This window comes from Plecotus auritus, assembly GCF_963455305.1.
Source record: "Plecotus auritus genome assembly, chromosome: 12".
Taxonomy (NCBI): Eukaryota; Metazoa; Chordata; class Mammalia; order Chiroptera; family Vespertilionidae; genus Plecotus; species Plecotus auritus.
Window position 1 is genome coordinate 35362404 of NC_137778.1, and position 17146 is coordinate 35379549.

Here is a 17146-nt window from a genome sequence, read left to right on the forward strand (position 1 = left end):
GGTGAGGGCTCCTACCCTCAGTGAGGTGGTCGCCAAGCCGATTGGCAGTTGTGTTCGGCTCACACACGTGAGGAAGAGAGAGCCACCTTCGTCAGACTGCCCGGGAGTCGGGGGTCAAGGACACTGCCTCGGAGCCGTCAGCACAACGTCGGGGAGGGCGGGGATGGACTTCCTCGGGGCTCCCACCTGGAGAAGGAAAGGAAGGAGTGCTAACTCTGAAGGGGCATGTTGGTCTATTCTGGCAGTCAGACGTGGGGAACCAAATTGGTAGAGAGGCGTGTTAAGGGGAGGGGGCTAGAGTGAGGGTGTAAGTTAATTTTATTGGAAAACCTTGTATTGAGTCACTACTGTAGACGAGGCACTTACAGGGGCCCGAAGAAGGTCTGAGCAGTTAGACAAGAAGAGACAAAGGGAGAGTGGATAGGGAAGAGCACTCGGGGGCCCGACCTCCTGCTACGGCGGGCCCGTGGCCACCTTCCCCGGGCCACTCCCCTGACACAGTGACCCGTCACTAGGGGCGTTAGGACTCAGTGTTAGACTCTGGAGGGAAAAGCACCCTAGACCGCCCCTGCTCTGCAGCATTTCTCTCCATGGCTTTGGGGTCACACGTTAGCCATCCCCTCTGGAGGAATCAGCCAGTGACTGCATCAGCCTGTGGACGGATTTCATAGTCCCCCGTTCGGCCGCTTTCTGTCCCCAGCACATCCCCACCCCCACCCCAGGAAGGTTCCGAAGCCCCCTGTGCCAGCCGCGCACATTGAGATTCCAGGTGGGCCGAGGGGGGTGCCCAGGGGCTTGGCGGAGCCCCACAAAAGCAGTGGGAACCCCAGCCTTGTGTTCGCCTGCGAGCGACATTAAGCCAATTCATTGAAAGCCCAGGACAGTCCTTGGGAAATGCTCCGATTTGGTCTTCATCCAAGGAGACTCCGACGTGGTCTCTCTGCTTTTGTTGGTGCTGCGTTGGCATCTTTCACACGCGTTTCATAAACAGCCTTTTAGGAGCTGGGGAGAGAATGGTTTGTGTAGAACCCACCCCTGTGAGCCGTTAAAAACAGCTGCAAAATGAAACAGATTCAGGCTGACGGTGTCTGTGAGCCGTGACTCACCTGGTGGGGCGCCTCCCGAGGCTGCCGTGTCTCAGTCGGGGAGACACTGCCTGTGTCATCCTCCGAGGGTGGGGGTCCCTGCTCAGTGTGAGTCCCCTTTCCGGTCTGGTGTCTGCTGTTTGGCTTCTGTCCTTGGAGAATGTTCTCCTCCTCGGGGTCACGGTAGTGTAGGCAGCAATCTACATGCACACGGTGCAGATGCAAAGGCTGCCGAGGGCGAATTCGTCTCCCAGGGCCGCCGGAACAAATGAGCCCGACTCTGATGGCTTAAAACCACCGAAATGTCTTCTCTCTCGGTTCTGGAGGCTGGAAGTCCGAGATCAGGGTGTCCTCAGGGCCGTGCTCCCCGGATGTTTCTCGGGGGGAATCCGTCCTGGCCTCTCTCCCCAGCTCCTCGGGCCCCAGTTGTCCCTGGCCTGCAGCTGTGTCGCTCCAGCCCCTGCCTCCGTCCTCCCTGTCTTCTCTGTGTGTCTCTGTGTGTCCTCTCTTTGTCTTCTTCCTTTTAAAAATACGTTTTTATTGATTTTAAAGAGAGAGGAAGGGAAAGGGAGAGAGAGGGAAACACCGATGTGAGAAACATTGATTGGCTGCCTCCTGCACGCCCCCTACTGGGGGTTGAGCCCATAGCCTGGACGTATGCCCTGTCTGGGAATTGAACCAGCGAACTTCTGTGCGACACTTGCCAGCACCTCTCCCCTTCTTATAAGGACCCCAGTCACTGGATTTAGGGCTCATCGTAGCTTAAGTACATCGGCACAGACCCTGTTTCCAATTGAGCCCCCATGCTGGGGTTCCAGGGGGACGTGACTTTGTGAGGGTGGGCGGAGGACACGCTATTCAACCACCGCAAGGGTTTACAGTGAATATAACTGCGCCCCCCCCCCCCCATTCCCATACGCAGCCCCAGTACCAGGTCTGTGAATTTCCCACGGGCACCCAGGCAAACATAAACAGACATGCACGTCAGAATAAAATGTCGTCTTCTGCTCACCATGCCGCGTAGGGAACAGCGTGCTGCTCCCGAGCGCTTTTCCTTGACTCTCCTTTCCCATCTCTGCACATGGTGCCGCTCATTCCTCTCAGCAGGTGCGCAGCATGCTATCGTCTGGATGTACTACAGTGCGTTTGGTGGTGGGCACTGAGGTTGTCTTGAGCAGAGCAATTAAAACAGACTCTTCTCCCTCCTGTGTCCCCCGTCCCCCCCCCAGAGGCCGCCCTGCAGGTGGACACGGTGGTCCCCAACGCCACGGTGACCGAGAAGGCAGCTTTCCAGCTCGACTGTAGCATCGTGTCGCGCTCCAGCCAGGACTCCCGCTTTGCGGTGGCCTGGTATTCCCTGAGGACTAAAGCCGGGCGGAACGCGGGCGGCCCTGGCCTGGAAGAACGGGAGGATGAGGAGGAGGAAGAGGAAGAGGAGGAGGAGGAAGAAGAGGAAGAGGACCCAACGGAGCGGACGGCCCTGCTGAGCGTGGGCCCTGATGCTGTGTTTGGCCCTGAGGGTGGCCCCTGGGAGGGCAGGCTTCGCTTCCAGAGGCTGTCCCCCCTGCTCTACAGGCTCACGGTGCTACAGGCCAGCCCCCGAGACACGGGCAACTACTCCTGCCACGTGGAGGAGTGGCTGCCCAGCCCCCAGAAGGAATGGTACCGGCTGACGGAGGAGGAGTCGGCCCCCATCAGCATCCGAGTGCTGGACACAAGTGAGTTTTCCCAATGAACAGGGGGAGGATGTCCCAGTTGATTACAGCTGCCTGGAGGATAAAGATTACAGCTTGGTCATGGGTTCATGAGCTGCATTCTCACCTGTCCTGGGCATTTAGGATCTGCATACCAGTTCATGGAACTGACCCTTGATTCCTTATGCCCAACACAGGGACTGAGCCCTGGCCGGTGTGGTTCAGTTGGTTAAGCACCATCCCAGGCACCGAGAGGTCTCCGGTTCTATTCTCTGACAGGCTGTCTCCAGTAGGGGGTGTGCAGGAGGCAGCCCATCCATGATTCTCTCTCATCATTGATGTTTCTCTCTCCCTCTCCCTTCCTCTCTGAAATCAATAAAAATATATATATTTTAAAAAGAATATAAAGGTCGTCCCCATTAGTGGTGGTAGGGGAAGGACAAGTGGCTTCCATGGGGTTGGGCGAGGTTTTCAAGAGCAAAAGCCGACAAGGTCCTCAGCCCTCACGGTCTTGTCTCCCTCCCGGCCCTTTCAGGTTCCACCCTGCAGTCCGCCATCTGCTCCAACGACGCGCTCTTCTACTTCGTCTTCTTCTACCCGTTCCCCATCTTCGGCATCCTGATCATCTCCATCCTGCTGGTGCGCTTCAAGAGCCGGAGCTCCAGCAAGAACTCGGACGGGAAGAACGGGGTGCCCCTGCTGTGGATCAAGGAGCCGCACCTCAACTACTCCCCCACTTGCCTGGAGCCGCCCGTCCTCAGCATCCACCCAGGAGCCATAGACTGAGGGCCCCCCGGGGACGCCGGCCACCAGGGGCCGAGGGCTCCCACGCTGCCTCTCACTCTGTGATGGGACAGCAGACAGCACCCAGACTCCGGACAGCCCTCCCAGAAAACTGTCCGACGCGAGATGTGTTCACAGTCCCCGGCCAGCCCCAGAGGCAGCCTGCCGCCTGTGGGCAGCGGCCCCGCCGGGCGAGCGATTTCCGGGCAGGTGTGGTCATCCCGCAGCATTAGGTCTCTTGTTTTCGTTCTTGGTAATGTAGTGAGCAGCGCCGGGAGCCACGCCCCCGCACAGGTAGACTAGGTAGACGTCGCAGGGGTCTCACTCTTTCTATTGGACTCTTTTTAAAACCCCGTGGTTTATTCCTTTTTGGATTTCGTAATGTCGTGGACGCATTTCTCTTAGGTACAACGGATGAGAAAAGGAGAGACGGAATAGTGCGAAGGAATCCCTTTCGAGACCTTTGGTTTTGCACACTTGAAAATGCCACCACCGGTGGAGCAAAAGACACGCGAACGTTTTTTACTTTCTTCACTTGACTTGAAAATTATGGGAAGTGTGGGCCCAGTTTGTATTATATCTTTTCCCTCAGCTGGAGTTGTTTTTTTGCTTCAAGAACTGTGTCTGTGAGAGACAAATCCTGCATAAGCCCATTAGGAGGAAGGAGATGGTGGCCGGCCAGCCTGTTCGCCAGGGAGGCGGAAGTCGGTGTCCTCCCAGCCTTGCCAAAAAATCCGAAACCTTGGTTCGAGGTCAAGTCCAAAGCCCCAGACCGCTCTCGCTCGCAGCGTGGGCAGGGGGAGCTTTCAGCAGCGACTGACTTGCAGGTCGGTCAGAACCCGTGGTTAGTGGCGGGAGGAAAGAGGGCTAGTTGTTGGCTTGATGTGTTCAGAGGGCAGTCTCCAGCTGGTAGCTGAGCCGGTGGCTTCCGTGCTAAGGTGCTTTGCCAAACTCTTAAGGGAAAGTGGCCAGCGAGCCTGGGAAGGGGACAGCGCTGAGCTGAACATATGGGCCCAAGCAGCCCCACGTCCCCCGGCAGAGGGCCCTGGGGCCTGCACAGCTCGGCCCCCTGCACCGTGGGGCAGCCGCTGTCGGAGCTGATTTCGGAGAGCAGTCAGGAAGACTGCCTCCCTGGAGGTGTGAAAGCTGGGTTTTTCTCCTTCCTTTCCATTACGTTTTCCTCAAAGATACGGATGTCTTTCCTCCTCACCATTGATCTCCCTGCTTCGCACTGCCGCGCCCAGGGCAGTCCCTTCGGTCCTTTGTAACCCTCCGCTGACGGCCTCCACAGGAAGCACCACATGCCTTTGTCCATGAGGGTTTCCCTTCCCTTCCTCAGATCTTGTCTGCGGTTTAGGTGATTTGGTGGTTCGTTGTGATGGCGGTGTTTTATTTAGATGTCCCTGAGAGTCCAACGAAGCCAGTGTCACCCTGCTGCTTCACAGGCCAGAAGCGTGGCCCCAGGGGAGTGGCAGCGGCTGCAGGTGCTCACCCCTCCACAAGGTGTCTCATGCCCCGGTTTTCCCATGTTTTGCGGGCCAGGGGGGGGCCATCACCCTTTCTCAGTGAGCATGCATCTCGAATCCCAAGGGAGTTCCTGGTTTGGAAAAAGCCAGCACGGATTTGGGCGCTAGGTCGAACCAGAGAGATCGCTGGGAAACCCTGTTCTGAGACTGAACAGCCTCCAGGGAGGCCGGGGGCTCCCCAGGCCATGTGGGTGCTGATCCTGCTCTGGGTCTGGGATGCAGGTGCCCTGGGGTGCTCAGCAGGTGCTTTGCTGCGTCCCAGCTGAAGGGAAGACAGGCTCACACACACCTGCCTTCTGCGCCTTGCAGGTGCACCAGTGCTCTCCCCCCCGTGAGGGCGCAGGCTCACATGCCCATCCCCATTCCTCGTGCTGCACGAAGGCTGTAGGGCGCATATGCGGCTCAGTGGTGAGGGGAGAAGGCAGTCTTTTGTCCCATTTCGTCATTTCAGGGCTGTGGGCTTTCAGTGGGAAATTGCTGACATTTAACTTACACACTGAGTCAATGAGGGAAGAAGACTTACGGGTCCTCTGTCTAAATGGAAAGATGCCAGAGGGCTGTCTGGGACCGCGATGTGCACCTGAGACTTGAGTTTGAATTGATTGACAGCTGCAGAAAGGTAGCTGCTGCCACACCATTACATAGGTGAAGTCATCGTGGGAACTTTGAAAGAAAAGAAACCGAAGCCAGTATTTTAATAATTGCTTTTTTTTTCCCCTGTGTCTTTTCTATGGGCTTGGGGATACCTTCAAAGGGGGAAGCTTTTACAGCTTTCTATGAAAATCCCCAGGACCTTCCTTTTTTTGGCCATTTCTATGGAAATGTGGTGTCAGATGAATGGTAATGGTGCCCTCCAGTGGCTGGGAGACCTCATTGCACATTGCCGACCGGAGCTTTGAGACCAGGAGAGAGAGACTGCCTCTTGACTTCTCTCCATCTACAATGTTGCATTAATGAACCCTACACTGTGCGAGGCCCCTCCCAGGACATGGATATGACCACACCCTCTTTGACAAGGGTGTTTCTGTAGCAAGTTTTCATATTCTTTTCAAACAATGGTTTCTCTGCGTTAATAGTTGAAGAAGAAGGTGGAGTAAGAAAACTACCCATGCATGATGTAGAGAGCTGTTGATTTTGTTTGTTTTTTTAAAGGAAAACTATTTGTAAGATGTTGCACTAAAACATTTTATATACACTTCAGACACCTGTAATAAATTATGTTGAAAATATGGCTGTTTACCTTTCCTGGAGCGCACTGTCCTTTCTCTGCACTTAGTCACCTCCTCCACGAACCTGCGCCCTGGGTGGGGTAACAGTGAGCTCTGCCCCCACATTGTCCTGCTAGGCTCAAGGTTCATGAATCGCGGCCTTTATTATCATGTACTGCCCCCAGCGTAAGTGGTGCCCTTGTGCACACGATACCAAAAAACACCCCTTTCTCAAGACACTTGACTGCCACCAGCTGAAAATGGATCATCATAAATATATAGCTCTACCCTGACTGTCAGGGCTGTGCTGTGCAGCACACACCACATCGGGAGGCCTGCGAGGCAGGTTCAGAATATAGAGCTTACGACCGCTAGCTTTCTTTTGAGGGGGTGGGGGAGGAAGAGGGCAGGATGAGGTAAGAGGAGACTGAGGGAGAAGAGCAGGAACATGGGACAATCTTCTCCTTGGCCATCGAGGGCCTCTGCAGCAAGACCACACCATCTTTCTCAAGCCGTGGAGTGCTGCCCTGACTGTGAGATACTCGGCAAGCATTTTCCAGGCTGGAGGAACAGCAGGAGCTGTGCCTTCCTGTTCAGTGAGGACACCCAGCACAACAGTCTCAGGTCCCCGCACAAGTGGAATGCTGGGGTGTTGTCTGCAAAGGGAGGAGAAGGGCAGAATGACGCAAGCCATAGCAGTGGCACAGGACTCGTCAGAACCCAGCTGTAATTGTTTAAACCCACCCCACAATATGCAGAAGGACCTAGAGAGGGTAAGAAGCGGAGAGAGGTGATTTTCCTTTTAAAACCCAAGCCCTTCCAGTGCTTTCCTCAGCTCCTTATCAACTTCCTGCAGCTGCAGGCTTGGCCAGCAGTTGAAATGTGACTTTATCCCTTGGGTACCCAGAATGGTTCCATGTTAAGTCTTATTATTTTGTCTGCTTTTTTCCCCAAATGCTCTCCCCCCACCCCCCACCCCCCACCGCCTCGGTTTTTTAAATCATTTTCCAACTAGAGGCCCGATGCATGAAATTCATGCAAGGGGCTCGGCCCTCACAGCCCTGGCTGCCTCACAGCCGCCCACTGGTTGTTCTGGAAGGTCGTTCTGCCGACCGTTCTAATTAGCAAATTAGCACATTATTATATAGGATTACACTTGACATATAACATATTAATTTCAGGTGTGCTCCCCAGTGATTAGACATTATATTACTTACTGAGCCATCATCCTGATAAATCTCGTACCCATCTGACACCATTCAGAGTTATTAGAATAATGTTGACTATATTCCCTATGCTGTACTTTACATCCCATGACTATTCTGTAACAACCAATTTGTACTTCTTAATCCCTTCACCTTTTACACCCATTTCCCAACCCTCCTCTCACCTAGCAACAGTCAAAATATCCTCTGTATCTATGAACCTGTTTTCTGCTTGTTCCTTTATTTTGTTTTTTAGGCTCAATTATTGATAGCTATGTATTTATTATTTATATTATTCATATTTTTGATCTTCTTAAAGAAGACCCTTTAACATTTCATGTAATACTGGTTTGATGGGGATGAACTACTTTAGCTTTTTCTTGTCTGGGAAGCTCTTTATATGTGTTTCAATTTTATTTTTATCTTTTTAAATCCTTACCTGAGGATATTTTTCCATTGATTTTTTTAGAGAGAATGGAAGAGAGAGGGAAAGACAGAAATATTGATGTGAGAGAAAAACATCAATTTTTTTTTGCCTCCTGCATGCATCCTGACTAGGGCCCGAACCAGGGAGGAGCCTGCAACTGAGCAACTGAGGTATGTGCCCTTGACCGGAATTGAACCCTGGACCTTTGGGTCCACAGGCGACACTCTGTCCACTAAGCCAAACCGACTAAGGCTGTGTTCCCATTTTAAATGATAGCTTTGCAGAGTAGAGTAATCTTGGTTGGAGCTACTTGTTTTTATCACTTTGACTATTTCTTGCCACTCCCTTCTGGCCTATAAAGTTTCCGTTGTGCAATCAGCTGACGGTCCAGGTGAATTTTAGAGGATGTTTATTAAAGTCCAGGACAGTGGAACAAGGAAGGGCCTAGGGCAGCCGTGGGCAAACTACGGCCCGCGGGCCAGATCCGGCTGTTCTATCCGGTTCTCTTGCTCTCCCCTCTGCTCCTTTACTTTGAATTTATATTAGTTCACACAAACACTCCATCCATGCTTTTGTTCCGGCCCTCCGGTCCAGTTTAAGAACCCATTGTGGCCCTCGAGTCAGAAAGTTTGCCCACCCCTGGCCTAGGGTAACAGGAGGGGTATATGGTGGGGAAATGAGGTTAGGCTGGGCTGCTGTGGCTCACTTGGAAGTCAGAGAAAAGGAGGCCTGGGAGACAGGTCAGGGTATTAGCTCAAGACAAGCTACCCTGGTGGCAATCTCAGGGGTCCCTTGGAGTTTAGGAGCTATGTGCCTATGGGGGAAGGAAATGGCACGGCATGCTCCCTGGAGGGAGAGCACACTGGGACCTTGTTTCCAGGTTGGGTGTTTAAGTGCAAATCCGCCTGGTGTTTATATAAGTGAAGTGAATAGACAGTTCTGCAGGAGGCAAGAGGACTCTCATGTCTGTAGGTCAGGAGCAGCGATTTCCTCTCTGTGTTCTAGGATTTGTAGGCTTCCTGGGAGAAGTTCCAAGGCTGGCAAGAACTAGAGCCAGGGAGCCAGAGAGCAGCACCCACCCCATGCTACCAGAGCAGGCGAATGAGCTCCTTTCTTACCTTCTAGTCCAGGCGTCCTCAAACTTCGGCCCGCGGGCCACATGCGGCCCGTCGAGGACATTTATCCAGCCCGCCGGGTGCCGCTGCCTGTCCTGCTTAGCAGCCGACTCGTCCCGGGTCCGCAGTGCGCATAGGAATTTGTTCATAGTTTTTTTTTGTGTTTTTTTTTAACTATAGTCCGGCCCTCCAACGGTCTGAGGGACAGTGAACTGGCCCCCTGTTTAAAAAGTTTGAGGACCCCTGTTCTAGTCCATGGTCATCTGCAGTGACAGCAGGTGAAAGTAGGCCTCCAGTCACTGGTCACAGGAGGAAAACTACATCCAGCCCTCCTTCGGTGGCAAAGTAGGGCCTGTTTGGCCGTCTGCCTGAGGCATTTCAGGTCCAGCCTTTCTGAGCCACTTCTGATTCATGAAGTCAGCTGGACCAGGTATTTAAGTGCTTCTGGAAAGGTTTTTTAAAATATATATTTTTTTATTAATTTCAGAGAGAGAGGGGGAGAGAGGTAGAAACATCAATGATGAGAGGGAATCATTAATTGGCTGCCTTCTGCACACCCTACACTGGTGATCAAGCCTGCAACCTGGGCATGTGCCCTGACTGGGAATCGAACCATGTCCTCCTGGTTCATAGGTCGATGCTCAACCACTGAGACATGCTGGCTGGGCCTAGAAAGGTTTGATGGGAGCACAGCATATTTCTCTCTCTCTCTCTCTCTCCCTCACCAGAGGATTTTTTTTTTTTTTTTCCAGAGAGAGTGAAAGGGAGGGAAAGAGAGGAAAAACAAACATGCTGTCAGAAAGACACATGGATTGGTGCATGCACCCCAGGGAGGGGATCGAACCTGTAACCCAGGTGGTGCCCTTGACGAAATCAAACCGTTGACCCTTCGGTGCAGGGGCAACGCTCTAGCCAAGGAGCACACCTGCCAGGGCAACACAGCATCTCAGGGCACTGCTCATTGGTCAGGGGCGTGTCCAACCAAGGCAGACCTAATGAATCATTCCTCACACGCCTCCGCTCTTCCACAACTGGCAGCATGTTGGTGTTTACTGCATTCGGACAGGCCCTGTCCCTGAAAGAGTTCCCTTAACTCCCACGGGCGGGCGGACTGGGTGCTTCTCTCCCAAAGAAAGGGAGCTGAGAGGGAGGCTGGTGGGAGCAGCTGGTTCTGGGGGTAACCTGGTCTGGAATCGGGTGGATTTGAGGAGAGGGCACTCCAATCAAGAAGACTGACCAATAGGATGGCGAGTTCCGTGCCTGCCCCACCTAAGGGGGCGGGGAAATTTTGGCCAAACAGTAAGGGAGCAGACCCACCGCTGCGGCCCCGGGAAGGTTCCCAGTTGAGATGGAGGAAAAGAAGAGCAAAGAGGGAAACTGAGGAGGGAGAAGCCAAAGGCTTGACGTTCCAGCCCCGGGGGAGGGAGTGTTGGGGGTGGGGGTCAGGCTTTAGGAGAAGGCGGCACGCACTTGGGTGAGGAGACTGGCGGTTAAGGGGCTGCACCAGTAACCCCGCTCATGCTAGCAGGTGTCCGACATCTCCCGTTTCCTTCCGTTTAATCGTGGAAGAAAGAGCGGCTTCAAGAGGCTGCCTGGTCGGGGTCCCATTAGCTGAGTAACTTGGCAGGGAAAGCAAGCCCCCCGCGGAGGAATCACGGGCTTCCGCGCTCCCCGTCCTTCGGCGGAGTCCTGCCACTCAGGGGCCAACTGAGTGGGGCGCAGCGGTGGGAGAGCGAACCCCCCGGCCGCGCGGTGGCCTCCGTCCCGCTCCAAATGCCGAGGAGGGGGCCGGACCGCGCCGGCGCGCGCAAGAGGAAGGCGTAGTGCGGAAGCGGTGCCTCTCGCCCGCCTCTCGCCCCGCCTCTCGCCCCGCCTCTCGCCCCGCCTCTCGCCCCGCCTCTCGCCCCGCCTCTCGCCCCGCCTCTCGCCGTGTGGGCGGGCTCAGCCTTGCCTTCCGAGGGCCGGAGAGAGAGGAGCGCGGGAGGTACCCGGGTGGGCGGTGCCTGAGCGGCCTGAATGAGGAGCCTGGCCCGCCGGACGCCCGGGGCGAGTTTCGCATTTACGCCATGACCGCGGGCAGGGCCCCGGGAGCCCTTCGCCTGTCCAGCTTGGTGCTCCTGCTCGGTGAGTGCGGCCTCCCGAGCCCCGCGGGCCTGGGCAGCGCCAGGGTGCCCTTGGCTCCAGGACTCCGGGGCCGGGTCGAAGGTTGGGGCCCGAGGCCACTGCTAGTGGCATCCTGGGTGGGGCTCAGGATGTGGGCGCGAGTGCGGAGGAACGCAGCGAACCCGAACCCGGAGAGGCAGTGCTGCCCGCACGGCACGGCTCCCTCGGTTGGGCCGGGGGAAACTGGGCTGTGGCACCTGAGTCGCTTCGGGGAGGAGAGGGACGGGACTCCGGCGCACTCGCCCCGCCCGCCGACCTCGCGCTCCCCCGGCTCCGTCTGGCTTCTCCCCGCTTTCTGGAGCTCCTTTTAAGCCCCCGCCCGGGGCGCGCGCCCCTTCCCACCCAGTGTTCCTTCCCAAGGGAGGGGCTCTTTCTCTGACTCTAGAGAGGGGGGGGGTCCCGGAACTTGAACCGACTTTCTCATTCTTGGGGCCCCACCGGCGTTGGCGGGCCGGCTCCGAAGCCCCAAACACCCCGAGGCGGCGACTCTGAATGGCCCTGCGGTGGGCGGGGCAGCGGGAGAAGGGTCCTAGCGTTGGCCTCCCTTAAAGATTCCTAAGTAGGGCCTCCCCTCTCCCTTCAAAGCGTAAAAGACTAGCATGCCTCTAGAGCTGCCTCACCCCTGTCATTCTTCGTCTATCAGGGGTCCTCAAACTTTTTAAACAGGGGGCCGGTTCACTGTCCCTCAGACCGTTGAAGGGCCGGACTATAGTTTAAAAAATAAAAACTACGAACAATTTCCTATGCGCACTGGACCCGGGGCAATTCGGCTGCTAAGCAGGACAGGCAGGAGCACCCTGCGGGCCGGATAAATGTCCTCGGACGGGCCGCATGTGGCCCGCGGACCGCAGTTTGAGGACGCCTGGCAGTTGTCACAGCAGCCCCATCATATCGATATCTTTGTCTCCATTGTTATCTCCTCAGCCTCAGACCCCTCTACACACAGGCCCCTCGTGACATTTACTGCCACCCCCCTCTCCCCGGAGTGCGGAGCGCCGTGATGTGCTTAACCAGCTTTCTCCATGCGCAGGGGTTTCCCATGCGGCCTGTGTGCACAACCCACAGGGCGAACCTTCCCTCTCCATCTGCACTCAGCATTTACCGAGTGCCTGTGGGGTACACACCTCTGCGGGGCACAGCCTAGGGGAATACCTACATGTTAGGGCACAGCAGTGGATGTCAGAGGTGGGACCAGAAGAGGTTTGGCATGCAGAGGGAGAGGTGGAGGGCAGTGTCCGGAGGGAACACTTCTCAGTATCTATTGTGAAATCAGTTATCTTTTGTGAAACAAGGACTTAGTGGGAAGGGATGGCATTTGAATTTGGCCTCTGGGGACAGATGGCACGTGGACATGCTGTGATTGGGAGAGCCGGTGAGAAAGGTAAGAAAGGCCGGGCAGCGGAGGGGAGTGGACAGGTGAGCCTGGGCATGCGTGCTGTGTCCCTGCAGAGGACGTGTGCCCACTCCAGCTGGAGGCCCCATGGGGAGCCCAGAATGGGAGTCCCCTTGGGAGTTTAGATTCTCTTCTGCAGACAAAGGAGAACTCTTTCTGGGCCTGTCAGGCTCAGAACAATGTGCTTAGGAAGAGTAAGCTGGCCGCAGGGAAAGAGGAAGGACTGCGGTGAGAGGAATTGGAGGGGGGTGGGCCCAAAGAGCTGAGAGGGAGGAGACACATGCAGAGCTTGAATGGCTGGAGTGATTCTTCCAGATGAGCTGATCTCTCCCTGGTCCCAGGATGCCCATACCTTTGGCCGCCACTGCCTGAACCTGTGGTTCAGACGTGGGCTCCACCCCTCACCTGAGTCATAACTTCTGTGTGTTACCTACCTTCCCTGTGCCTCAGTAACTTTGCCCTTGAAAGGATATTGACAGCTTCAACTTCATAGAATAATTGTGAACACTCAATAATTAATACTTAACTGAGTGTCAACTTTGTGTCAGGCGCCGTACAAGGGCCCAGGGATGTGGACGCAGCAAGTAAGACTTCCCTGGCTTTGAGAGGCATACATTGTAGTGGGGGTGGGGGGGGGGGACAGTTAACAAGGAACCAAGTAAATAGATAGAGACGGGGTGGTGGTAAAGCAGACATTTACAAATCCCTAATGCTGAGGAAAGGGGAGGGGAAGTGGTCAACATTTCTTCTTAAGCCATTAAACCTTAGGGGCATTTAAAATCTTTAGGATAGTTGCCACAATAGTACCATGAAGCCCTAACTGGTTTGGCGCAGTGGATAGAGTGTCAGCCTGCGGACTCAAGGGTCCCAGGTTCGATTCCGGTCAGAGGGCATGTACCTTGGTTGTGGGCACAACCCCAGTAGGGGGTGTGCAGGAGGCAGCTGATTGATGTTTCTCTCTCATCAGTGTTTCTAACTCTCTACCTCTCCCTTGTTTTCTGTAAAAAATCAATGAAATATATTTAAAAAATTTTAAAAATAGTACCGTGAGCACCTGTGCACTTTTCTCCTGGAATCACCAGTTGGTGACATTTTGTCACATTTGGTTTACTCCTCTCTCTCTCTCTTTATACATACATGCGTTTACTAAAATTTATTTCTATGCTGAGCCATTTGAGAGTTGCAGCTCTTATGACACCTTACTCCTACATATTTCCATGTTTGTCTTCTAAGAACCCCGTGTCTTCAATAAGACACAGAACCATTGTGGCAGGATATACAGTTTCCCTGTTTTACCCGAGAGCCCGGAAACCGAAGATGACTCACCCTGCCTTTGGAAGGCATGCCTCTTCCATCCCCTTTAACCTCAAACTGTTGCTAACTTGTTCATTTTGTTTCTTATTCTTTATGACGTCACCATTTTTGAAGGGTCCGGAGCAGTTATTTCATAAAATGTCCCTCGGTTTGGATCGTCTGTGTCTTCGTGATCAGATACTTTCTCCGGCAGGGATTTTCATGTGTTGTGGGGCGGGGGCCTGGGAATTCCCAGGTGTGTTGTGGCCTCAGCGCATCTCATCAGTGGCAGGTACAGTCCGGTTGCCCCATTATGGGGGATGTTAACTTCGGTTATTTGGTTAAGGTGAGGTTCACCAGGTTTCTCCAGGCTAGAGGCACCCTCTCCCCTGTGTACATAGTACATGACTTACTAAGTGGCATTTTGAGATTGTGTGATTATCCCGTTCCCCAACAATCTTTCACGCACTATTTTAGCAAACAGTGGCGATTCTTTGTAGGTGGCAAAATCCCAGGGCCCGTGTCTCTTTATACACGATGGACATTCTTCAGTGCTGAACTTCTGCACCTCCCTTTTCATTTCATGGATGTTTGCTGCATGGCATTCCTGTCATTGTGCATGTCGATGCTCGGCGACCTCAGATTTGCAAGTGGGAACCCCCAAGCTTCAGTGTCCTTTTGCCACATTTCCGTGAGTTTTTGAGCGCTTCCTTTCTGGCACAGAAAGACATTCTGGACTCCCTTCCTGCCTCAGCCTTGGAATCAATAGATTCCCTCATCGCGTTCCGTCGGGGAGGGCACTTAGAAATCATGCTCTGAGTGCTGGGTGCGCTCAAGGTACCGGACTCCTGGCTTCCAGGCCCTGCCTGTTGTCAGAGCCAGGACATAGTTTTCACCAAGTGGTGGGCTTGTCGTGTTACCGCTGAGGCTGATCCAATAATTAGATTCTTCTTCCCCTTCCTCCCTTCCATCTTTGCATCTTGCTTCTCCACAGTGAGAACTCTATTCTTAGTAGCATCAGTATATTTTCCTAATCTATATTAAACACAAAATTGTTTGATAATTGCTATACCAATACCACTACCAAGCACAGACAATTATTAAATATAGTTCAAGATTTCTTTGCCCTTCTTTTTTGTTGTTGTTGGTTGTTGTTTTTAATCTTTACCCAAGGAAATTTTTCCATTGATTTTATTTTAGAGAGAGTGGGAGGAATGTAAAGGCAGAGAGAGAGAGAGAGAGAGAGAGAGAGAGAGAGAAACATCAATGTGAGAGAGACACTCGATTAGTTGCCTCCCACATGCACTCTGATCGGGCCGGGATGGAACCTGCAACCCAGGTATGATGTGCCCTTGACTGGAAACCGAACCCTTGACCCTCCGGGGCACGGGCTGATGCTAGCCAGGACTCTTTGCCACTTTTTATTTTTCTACGTGTCCCTCCGGATATGTACAGAATACTAGATTTTAAAGTTACTTGAATCTTTGTTTCTTCTGTGTGGTTGTTACTGATTTGTATATAGTTGCATTAATTTGTTTCTGTTTCTATTCAGTTTTAAGCGTTTCCCCCTTGCTTTAATTTTTAAATATGTAAATATAGTAACATGATTCAGATCACAACTATAAAAAGATACGCTCAGAGAAATCCTACTACCTCCTCCCCATAGCATATCATTTGTTTCTGTTTAATCTTTCTTCTTTCTAGTTGCTGTTATAAACAGATACATGTGGTTATTTCTAACTCCCTTTCTAAGCAGCAGATAACACATACCATGTACTCTTTTATACCTGGTTTTTGTCAATTAACCATGTCTGGAAAATCATTCCATAGACACCATCCTCATTCCTTTTGTACAGCTGCGTAGTGCTCCATGGGGTGGGGGTGTGGTATTTCATTTGGTGGTTAGTGTTTTATATAGTGTGGTCGGGGGAGGGTCTCTTTAAAAGGGTGATAGTGTAGACTTAAGGAAGTGAGGGAGCAGGCCAGGTGACTGATGAGGGATGGAAGCAAAGCCCTTCCATAGGCTTCAAGCATTTAAGGAACTTGGAGGAGATCATTTTACTGGAAAGTAGTAGGAAAGAAAGCTATAAAAGTAGTCAGGGCTGGACCTTAGACATCAAGTTCTGAGGGCCCTTTAAAGACTGTGACATTTTTTACTCCCAATGAAATGGAAAGTTTTAGAGGGTTTTGAACAGGAATGAAGTTAGGACGAATCACTCTGGGTGCTGGGAGGAGAGCTGTCTGGAGAGGGCAGGGAGCATAGGAACAGTTTGGAGAGGGAGGGGTGAGGGTGCAGGATCACTGCAGATAAGGATCAAGACTGAGGAAGGAAGGAAGGAAAGAAGAAGTGGGCGCTCCTGGGAAGTGTTTTGAAGGTAAAGCCGGCAGGATTTGGGGCTGGTTGCATCAGTGGGTTGTTAATATGTGGTCAGGGCAAGTAGCAAGCTCACTACCAGGAACTGATGTGTTAGCTCTTAAGTCATTAAACCTTAGGGGCATTTAAAATCTTTAGAATAGTTGCCACGAAGCCCTAACCGGTTTGGCTCAGTGGATAGAGTGTCAGGCCTCTTTACAGAGCCTGCCCTGTTCTGATGCTGTGGAGGTTTTATGGACGCCTTTTCTGGCCAGCTGTCTCCCCAACTAGATTGATGCAGGAACCAAGTCACCGTACATTTCCTTTCGTGGACTTGTTTCAGTGCTGTTATTTTAACAGTACAGACGGTTGCAGTCTTTGTCAAGCCTTTCTCCATCTTAAGATATTACCTGCCATCATTATGTGAGACTGGCTGCTTTGCTGCCATCAAGATTCCGAGTCTGGCTTTCACTTAGGAGAGAATCCAAGTCCAGGGGCGGTGCGCTGCGTTCCTGTCCGGAAACCAGGCCCCGTGTTATCCTGGCTGTGAATCTCACAGCTCCTGGTTAGTAGTTTAGATTTTTGTTTTCATTTCATTGTCCCACCTTTTTTTTTTTTTTTAAGGCAGGGACTCTTAAAGAGAACAAAGGGTCGGTTAAGTACCTTGTCCAAGTTCACACTGCAAACAAGTAGCAGAGTGTGCTAGCACGGGGATCTGCCGATGCAGCCCATGCATTCCATCCCGAGATCAGATGAGCAACTCCTTGAAGGTTGGCGAAGCTATAGGTGTCCTTTTTCTCCCAGGTGCACGCTTGCAGTGTGATTTGGCTAAGGCGAGTGAAATTACCGAGGGCGGCAAGTTCCCACGTCCATCAGATTGTGTTCCCGCCATAATCCACAG

At 53.0% G+C, this 17146-nt stretch overlaps 2 protein-coding genes across 5 annotated transcripts in view; both read left to right on the forward strand.

Annotated features, from left to right (window-relative positions):
* Window positions 1-6311, forward strand: part of IGSF3 (immunoglobulin superfamily member 3) — a 90830-nt gene extending 84519 nt beyond the window's left edge. For all 3 annotated transcript variants that reach the window (XM_080648950.1, XM_080648951.1, XM_080648952.1), the window contains exons 10-11: window positions 2315-2803; window positions 3315-6311. In XM_080648950.1, coding sequence (XP_080505076.1) covers window positions 2315-2803; window positions 3315-3565 — 740 coding nt within the window. In that variant the 3' untranslated portion in view covers window positions 3566-6311. The remainder of the gene's footprint in view (window positions 1-2314; window positions 2804-3314) is intronic.
* A 4675-nt stretch (window positions 6312-10986) lies between these two features.
* CD58 (CD58 molecule) overlaps window positions 10987-17146 on the forward strand; it is a 33808-nt gene continuing 27648 nt past the window's right edge. The window contains exon 1 of one of the 2 annotated variants that reach the window (XM_080648474.1): window positions 10987-11167. In XM_080648474.1, the coding sequence (XP_080504600.1) occupies window positions 11110-11167 (58 nt within the window). In that variant the 5' untranslated portion in view covers window positions 10987-11109. The remainder of the gene's footprint in view (window positions 11168-17146) is intronic. The other variant, XM_080648475.1, reaches the window with a different exon arrangement.